Here is a 9,125-nt window from a genome sequence, read left to right as displayed (position 1 = left end):
ATGTAGTAAAAACAAAGGAGATACGCACTCTGTGCTTCTAAATTAACAGTCCGGTGCTACCAGAGCAGGACTAAATAATAAGTACAAAGGAAAAAGAATCTGGTGCCACACGGATGTCTATTTTCTGTTATTTATTTTTTCAGTGCAGTAAGACTAACGTTTCGACATGCGTCTTCATCCTCTGAAGACGCATGTCGAGACGTTAGTCTTACTGCACTGAAAATATAAATAACAGAAAATAGACATCCGTGTGGCACCAGATTCTTTTTCCTTTGTACAAAATATATAGTAATTTGTAGACCTACTGTCTTTTGGCTTTTTAAGGAAAACATGAATGGTACACATATTCAAAAGAGAAACAGAGGCTTACCATTTAGGTTTTCGTTCAGTCACCTACAACCATAGAAAAAAGTAAGAAAAACAAATTACTGTGTTGAAATGACATTAGATGAATCTTTCATAAAATATGCTTGTTGACATGCAAGTGTCCGTCACTGTGGAGACCTTTGTTATTTGTGTTAATTTTGAAGTTTTTGATCCAGCACATGAACTTGAGATGTCCAGGTACGCTCTCTTTTTTGGACCATGTTCGGGCAGGAGGCAGATGGAGGAGTATAGGCTACCTGTTATTCATCCCCCCCATTACTTACCCATGACTGCCAGAAACATGGATTATTGGTGTCCCTGAATTGTGTTTTCAATTCAAGTTAATGAACTAAAAATGAACCTTTCATGGACATATGTGGGAGATTATCACTGAACGAAATAAACCTTTTTCCCCGACCCTATACTTGTATGTTTAAAGAATATAACTAATTCATAGTCATGTAAATATATATATAGTATACACATATGTGGAAAAAATCTGAGACCACTTTAAAATTTTCAGTTTTTCTGATTTTACTATGTATATGTAACGGATCCAACTATCAAAGTGTGAGGTGGAACGTCAGTAAAAACCTCTCTCCCAAAGCCTCAATACAGTGCGGTAACTGTGGGCTATCTGACCGGTGCTTTAGCTCAGCAGTCTTGTACTGTGCCTCCCATTGCCAAACCAGATGCGTTGACGAGGTGGCCGGTTCGCGGCCCGAGGGAAGCGAACCGTGCAGGGACACCTCGGTCATAGATAGGTTTGTGTTTGAGTAAAACAAACATTGCTATTTCATTCTATGAACTGCTAAATATATTTTCTCCAAATTTCTAAAGAAAATATTGTCATTTTTTCCACGGCTGTATTTTGAAGTATCCAGATACTCACTCTGTCTACAAAGCCTCCGGGATAAGTGCTGCAGAGCGAAACAGATTTTGGTCACCTTAGAAATAAGTAAATGAGAGAGAGAGAGAGAGAGAGAGAGAGAGAGAGAGAGAGAGTTAGTTAGCAAGTGTTGCTCAAGGTATTGCTGAGTGTTACTTTCTGCTCTATAAAGGAAACAGACATTAATTACATGGGCCTGAAGGCTAAGCAAATACTTTATCAATATCATGCAGTATCCCAACTGTGCTGGTGCTTTAATATTTTCTTAATAGCAAGAAGTTAGAGATGGAGGTGGTATGTTAAGTTCCAATCTACATTCATAATAAATACATGCATGTGATCATTGTGTTGGCTTTATGGGGTATGGCTACAATAATGGCAGGCTACACATATTGAGAAGCAGCAATACTAACCTTGCTGAAGGAATGAATCTCCGTTTTCTTTCAGTCACTTCCAGTCTAGGACAAAAAAGGCAACACATTAGAAATAATTTCCAAGCAGCACCTCGGTCATAGATAGGTGTGTGTTTGAGTAAAACAAACATTGCTATTTCATTCTATAAACTGCCAAATACATTTTCTCCAAATTTCTAAAGAAAATATTTTTTTCCACAGCTGTATATTGAAGTATTCAGATACTCACTCCGTCTACAAAACCTCCGGGACAAGTGCTGCAGAGTGAAACAGATTTTGGTCACCTTAGAAATAAGTAAATGAGAGAGAGAGAGAGAGAGAGAGAGTTAGCAAGTGCTGCTCAAGGTATTACTGAATGTTACTTCCTGTTCTATAAAGGAAACTGGCATTAATTACATGGGCCTGAAGGCTAAGCAAATGCTTTATCAATATCATGCAGTATCCCAACTGTGCTGGTGCTTTAATCTCTTCTTTATACATGGGTTCTAAAATTTGTTTATAACCTGACTGCGCAAAACTAACTGCGCACAACTCAACCTCTGATTGTTGGACAGCGCTGTCGGTCAAAAACTTAGCTCACGTGGTTGGCTGCCAGTGTCTTGCCCCTCTTCATAACATCATGTTGATAAACACTCAGAACCCATGTATAGCAAGAAGCTAGAGATGGAGGTGGTATGTTAAGTTCCAATCTACATTCATAATACATACATGCATGTGATCATTGTTTTGGCTTTATGGGGTATGGCTACAATAATGGCAGGCTACACATATTGAGAAGCAGCAATACTAACCTTGCTGTAAGAATGAATCTGCGTTTTCTTTCAGTCACTTCCAGTCTAGGACAAAAAAGGCAACACATAAGAAATAATTTCCAAGCAATCCCTTGGTTTGGCAGCATCTATATATCAAATCACACAGAAAAAAACATGTTTAGCCAGTTGAAAGTGTCAGTGTTGATGTGGAGAGGTGACCATTGCATATCTGCAATAGAACTAGTTATCTGCAGTTAATTTGTTCGGGCCTCTGACAATGTGGACAGTTATTCCCCTGTTAAACATAATGCAGAAAGTCTCGTGCTGGAACTGTTAGTGAGTGACTGACGTGGCTTTAAAAGTGGCCTAATTCAAAACAACTGCATGTATGGCATCCTCTGATTCGTCTGGTGAATAATGCTACAATATACAATGTTTGCACATACCTTAGCACAGACGGACATAACGTGATCAGCTTACAAAGGATCCGGACGCCAGGGCGATCTCTGGTTAACCTGGTGATGAATAATACAGTGAGTGCACACTCAAAACGGTTCGGGTGAAGCATAAAGCATAGTAAAGGATCTTAACAACACATGCACAAGCACTAACGAGACACACATCTTCAGTGGGATAGCCTCAGTATGCTGGGATGGTCCAGACCGACCCCAGACGCACAGGCAGGTGACAGAGCAGCGCAGCAACAAGAAAACATCAGTAGAGCTCCAGTGAGCAGAGCATAGGCTACATCAGGACGCCCCTGATAAAATAATTGCCTACGCTCTAGCCACAAACGAGTAGCCACTCACCGGCACGAGTAGCCTACTAGTCGTCGCCGGACAAGAGGAGCAGACAAGCCGCGAGGGGAAATCATTTTACAAAGTGCCTTGACAAGTTGTAGAATTTACTGCGGAGGCACTCTCCCCGTGAGCTCACTACGTTGGTGCGTGTTTCCTACCAGCACTAAACTAAGCTATCTGTAACTAACTGACAGCCAGCTGCACGTCAAGTTGCAGAATGTAATTACGAACGTCAAAATGAAAGGCCTCGGTTTAGTTATAATGTCCCATCACCCGACACCCCTACATTTCTCTCTCAACACGCGCTGCAAACAAATCTAACAAGTACAGCACAACGACAGGCGATGTTAAGAATAAAAGCCTTCACTTTCTGCTTCAAGACAATTAGAAGAGTTAATAGCTAGAGAATGCTAGATAGACTCATATCTAACTAGAGCTAGCTTGCTGATAGCTAGTTTTCTATAAGCTTTGAAAGCTGCTGCTGTTACAGCCTCGCCCACAGCTCAGCCACTGTTCCCACCGTGTTTTATAAATGAAAAGGGGAAGTCAGATGTTTACTGCAATTAGGCTATATGTTACCATTGCCACAAAATACAAGGATAGGAAGGAATCGATGATATCTGACGCTACCTATTAGGTCAACGTAGCGTGTTTGAACGTGCTAATCACTTCTAGACCGTGGTGGTTAAAATCTTGTGATAACCTGAGAAACACTGTCTAAATGGTGGCACCTTGTCCATTTTTACCGTTATATCAAGTTTACTACTTAGACAGCACAGCACACATATTAGTTTAATTCATTACAAACCTTTCCTTGTTGTTGAAGGTTTCCTCAGTTCAGTTGACTTCCAGGAAAAAGTCCGTTGGCTGGCTCTGATTTCAAATGTTATGATAAACCCAGTGATTGGGTATAATAACTCATCAATGGTTAGCATAACCCAGTATATGGTCAAACGACCACACACCAATAATTGGGTAAACATATAACCCAGCACATTTCTATCAAATTACCCAGTGTGGGTATAAAAAACCCAATATGTAGTAAAATTGTCATAACCCAGTATTTGGGTAAAAAAATAACCCAGTATTTTTTTGTGTGCACACACACACACACACACACACACACACACACACACACACACACACACACACACACACACATATATACACACACACACACACACACACACACACACACACACACACACACACACACACACACACACACACAAATTAATTGGTGTGTTTATGCATTACTGCAAACGTATGTGTGCACTGTGTGTGCATGCATATGTGTGTGCATGTGTTTGTGTCAGCTACACACCTGGTTTCTCTGGGTGAGGCACACACCACATCCATATTCCTTTGGTTCTGGCCTCAATGGTGCTGCCCAGGGCAAAGCCTGCGTGCGGGGTCGAGAAGATAATTATTTGCCATAGCTGTGATACACACAGGACACACATCATACACATGATACACATGTATCCACAAATCATCACACCAGTGCGTCCCAATTACATTGCATGTTTTGAGTTAGGGGGAAGGCCATTTCAGCCGATTTTGTCTCGGGCTCACAACGGCCTTGCATGCATCGCTTGTCTCTTGTGTTTTTATTGTTACGTCACTTTTGAAGCCGCCTTCTTGACCAGTTGTTGAGTTATTGTAACTCAATGGAACCACTTCCTGGTTGAAGAATTGTTAAATAAAAAATAAATAAAAAAGAATTGCCGTCTCCACCATTGCATGTTATAGATGGATTTTTTCTTGTTTATAAACAAGGTGTTGTGAGGAGGGGCAAGACACTGGCAGCCAACCACGTGAGCTATATTTTTTTGACCACCACGTTTTTCAACAATCAGAGGTTGAGTTGTGCGCAGCTACTTTCGCGCAGTCATGAGAAAACAAAAAATTAGAACCCATGTACGTATTACCTGTCTGTTTCCCAGCTAGTCTGTTCAGGAGGTAGGACTTCCCCGTGCGGTAGAGCCCCACCACAGCCACCACCACCACCGGCTGCTGGATGTGCTGTAGCTTCTGCAGGGCATCCTGCTGGACAATCATGTTCCCATCAGGCCCATTGTCCACCAAGCATACAGGTCTCTGCATTGACACTGATGCCATCTAACACGCACGTACGTACACACACACACACACACACACACACACACACACACACACACACACACACACACACACACACACACACACACACACGCACACACACACACACACACGACACATTACAACATTGGAGCCCACCCAGAGTTGCCTGACCACCCTGCGTTCATAACTAGTGAAACCATCCCCATCCCCCATCATCTGACAAATCAATGGGAAAACAGTACATCATGGATGTTTGCCCTTCAGGAATGGCAGGAAACCCCCTGCTGTGCACCACTCAACATAAGTACCCGTGTCCTGTTGTCGTTTTTAGCATACAGTCAGATAAGACTTCATATGACATCATTGCTGTGTTGGATCTACCCCTGGCTCTCTGTGCCTAATAATAAGACAGTAAAAAATGCAGATGAACTTCGAAACCACCTACCTTTAGGAAGTAGCTTAGTGGTCTCAGCTGGAATGAAGTCCTAGATGTGTCCTATAAGTGTTGAATTCCACAAAAAAAGTAAAAAGCTCACTGAAAAATTAACCCAGATTATCGCCTATTAATGTGAACGCACAGCATAGACTATCCACCTGTTAATGTGATTATCCAACAAAACAACCGCCAACACAAACACTCTTTATCCTATAAAGGCGCCCTCCTTGTTATATGTCATCCAGCAAGCACAGACAGTAGAAGGGTAAGGCAACCCTGCAAAAGACCCAATGCATGGAGAGGCGGTGCTGTTTTCAGAGAGAAGATTCTTCGGCACAGAGTGAAGATTGTGTTCCACTTTAGGTCATTGTTTTTGTCAATAGGCCGCTTAACTGGTGGAACGAAATTTGAAAAAAGAAAAAGCTGAGTACTTGCTATTATACCCCGTTATGAACTGACAGAGACGAGTTGCTGTGATTAACTTCCTGCTTCTCTGCACCTCTGCTATATTTATATCAGCAGGGAGTAGATGGCATTGGCAGGGGGAAAAGGTAGAGGCCCCTTAAAATAGATCTAATGACACTACAGGGACGGGGGCACAGTTCAGCCTGAAAGAAAACAGACGACTTCCCGGAAACACTAACCTGTTACTTTCACTTTCGAGCCTGCACACCAGCCAGGCTTCAGTGACAGAGCCATTATTTTAAGGGGCTATTCGGGTTAAGTAGCAGTAGCCTACCCTGAAATGTGCTACCACCACCAAGACAAAAAAGCCTTGGTTTAAAAATGTTCCCACTTCTTTACATTCATCAAAGGAAAATTACATTGGCAATAGTATATTCTCTTCCATATGTGAAACACTGGATTAATCAATTTTGACAGTGCAGTGCAAATAGGTTACCCCAACTTCCATGTGTGTACCGCATCTCATTACATTACATTATATTACATAGCATTTAGCAGACGCCTTTGGCCAAAGTGACATACAAGGAAATTTAAGCAAGGACAGGGTAAGGCACAGTGTACAGTTGCAACACTGATAGCATTGTCCTACACAGAGTAAAGAAGAAGACGTAGCACTAGCAAAGAATAAGATGCATTAAAAGTGGCAAAAAGCAAACAAAGACATCAAGGCAATAGTGGTGTCAACAATGATCGATTCGGCGATCCGAATCGATCCGGGGCATGGACGATCCAGATCCAGATCCGGCAAGTTCCAGAATCAATCCGACAATTTTTTTAAGTTTCAATTACTTCCATGGATATTTCGGGAGCAAATGAATGTTAAATTAAATAAAAACACTTCAAAACATTGCAAGACTGATACAGACTGATGCAGAAAACAGCCAATAAATTGTTGCTCAGTATCTGACTACTTGTATTTCCTCATCATGGCTGAACATTTGCTTTGCGTTCAGTAGAAATGTAATGCATTGCAATGCATTGTAGAATTGAATCGAATCGGATTGGATCTAATATAATCGAATCGAATCGGATCTACTACCTCCCGAATCGTGATCGAATCGGATCGTGAGAGCAGTGCCGATCTACACCACTACAAGGCAACACTGGCAGCATTGTCCAACACAAAGTAAAAGATGCAAAATTAAATAATGAGAAGGTAGCAAGACATTTTGGATAATAAACAAGACATCTGGGCACAGTGTACAGTTGCAACACTGGCAACAATGTCCAACACATGGTAAAAGATGAAGCACAAATAAGTAAAGATGTTAAAGGATAACTCCAGCCAATTTCAACATGCAGTTGTAATGCTCACACTACCCTTGACTTTTCGGCTAAGCCCTTTCCGAGATTTGAGATATTCTAATGGGGGCAGATTTTGTTTACATTGAAAAAAATCTTAACATAGGCCTACTCCAAATATTTTCCCAAAAGCTATCGCTGTTTGCTAATTGTTTTGAAATGTAAACACACAACTGCCCCCATTACAATGACCAGGATATCGGAAAAGGCAGAAGAAAAAAAAATCTAGTCTAAAAACTGACAAGTCTAAGGTAGTGTGAGCATTACAACTGCACCTTGAAATTGGCTGAAGTTATCCATTAAAAGGATGTTAAAAGCAATTTAGGTACATAAAACATGTCAGGTACACAAGAGATGTTAAAAGCAGTGGCTTAAGAAAATAAATTAAAAACTAAGGAAAGAGGCTAAAAAACAAGGCCAAGAGGTGAGTAGAATTAGTTTTGTTAGAATAAGCAGGGAAGCTTTCTTGGAAGAGATGAGTCTTCACTAGATTCTTGAAGGTTGAGAGGGATAACCCTGCTCTTGTAGCAACTGGTAGCTTATTCCACCATTGAGAAACAATGACAGAAAACCGTTTGGACAGGGATTGCCTTGTGTGAGTAGAGGGCAAGGCTAAACGGTTGGTATTGGAGGAACGCATCTCACTGAGGATGACTGATGATGAGGTGGATTTCGCCTCTAGTACTGCACTGCACTGCATTACTTCATTGCATTTCTACATTCTTGTTCAAGTCTGTCTGCACCATTTGTTGCCTTTTTCAGCTTTACTTTCTCCGGAAAAATGTGACTACCCACGAGAAGACAAGCAGGCCCGGCGGCATATTGCGTTGATTATGGATTACTGAGTTGATTATTGATTCTGAAAGTGACGTGAAAGTCCACCTGTGAAACTTCAACTCCTATTGTCATTGTGACACAGCACTCCACAGCACACAAGTACATAATGTACACAACGAAATTGCATTTATGCCTCACCGGTGCCCCCAATGGCGCTCCAAGGGAGCAGTGCGGCGGGACGGTACCATGCTCAGGGTACCTCAGTCATGGAGGAGGATGGGGGAGAGCACTGGTTAATTACTCCCCCCACCTCAGTTCATCACTAACACAACTTCTGGAAATTGTATATGTGCGTGCGTTCTGAGTGTGTGTGTGTGTGTGTGTGTGTGTGTGTATGTGTGTGCGTGTGTGTGTGTGCGTCTGAACGTCTGTGTGTGTGTGTGTGTGTGTGTGTGTTTATACAATTATACTGCCTTCACTTTGCTTTTCAGTGTGTTGGAAGAACTACATGTCATACAGTATATCAGGGGTGGGGAACCTACGTCTCGAGGGCCATTTGCGGCCCTTGATGCTGTTTTATCCGGCCCCCAATATAATTTTGATGTTATTCAGCTTCACATGAAATATGACATTTTTTGTAAATGAATCTTAGAAAATGCATTTGCGATACAATTAAGTTATATTCAGGGAACCTAGAAGGTGGTGTTTGTTTAAAAGTCGTCTGCCTTCAATATAGGCCTAAACTGAAGGGGAAAATCCTGATTTGTGTTCATAGTACGGCCCCTGGATGACTTTTACGGCCCTCTGATAAATTTGAAGTGG

At 41.7% G+C, this 9,125-nt stretch overlaps 1 protein-coding gene and 1 long non-coding RNA gene across 5 annotated transcripts in view; both read right to left on the bottom strand.

The window, feature by feature from the left end:
* LOC134461542 (uncharacterized) overlaps window positions 1-4,206 on the bottom strand; it is a 4,736-nt gene extending 530 nt beyond the window's left edge. The window contains exons 1-7 of one of the 2 annotated variants that reach the window (XR_010037327.1): window positions 4,029-4,206; window positions 2,867-2,935; window positions 2,460-2,504; window positions 1,898-1,952; window positions 1,669-1,713; window positions 1,259-1,313; window positions 371-393 (exon numbers count right to left, since the gene is read on the bottom strand). This is a non-coding gene — a long non-coding RNA (uncharacterized LOC134461542). Of the gene's footprint in view, window positions 1-370; window positions 394-1,258; window positions 1,314-1,668; window positions 1,714-1,897; window positions 1,953-2,459; window positions 2,505-2,866; window positions 3,605-4,028 lie in introns of those variants that run through there. The other variant, XR_010037326.1, reaches the window with a different exon arrangement.
* Window positions 1-6,250, bottom strand: part of LOC134460670 (guanylate-binding protein 1-like) — a 17,290-nt gene extending 11,040 nt beyond the window's left edge. The window contains exons 1-4 of one of the 3 annotated variants that reach the window (XM_063213038.1): window positions 5,918-6,250; window positions 5,769-5,819; window positions 5,152-5,341; window positions 4,545-4,622 (exon numbers count right to left, since the gene is read on the bottom strand). In XM_063213038.1, the coding sequence (XP_063069108.1) occupies window positions 4,545-4,622; window positions 5,152-5,341 (268 nt within the window). In that variant the 5' untranslated portion in view covers window positions 5,769-5,819; window positions 5,918-6,250. Of the gene's footprint in view, window positions 1-4,544; window positions 4,623-5,151; window positions 5,342-5,768 lie in introns of all 3 variants that reach the window. The other 2 variants (XM_063213039.1, XM_063213037.1) reach the window with 2 other exon arrangements.
* Window positions 6,251-9,125: the final 2,875 nt, after the last annotated feature.

Source organism: Engraulis encrasicolus, chromosome 13 (genome assembly GCF_034702125.1).
Source record: "Engraulis encrasicolus isolate BLACKSEA-1 chromosome 13, IST_EnEncr_1.0, whole genome shotgun sequence".
NCBI classification, from domain to species: Eukaryota; Metazoa; Chordata; class Actinopteri; order Clupeiformes; family Engraulidae; genus Engraulis; species Engraulis encrasicolus.
Note: the sequence above shows the minus strand (reverse complement) of the source record. Positions and strands in the feature narration are given on the sequence as shown.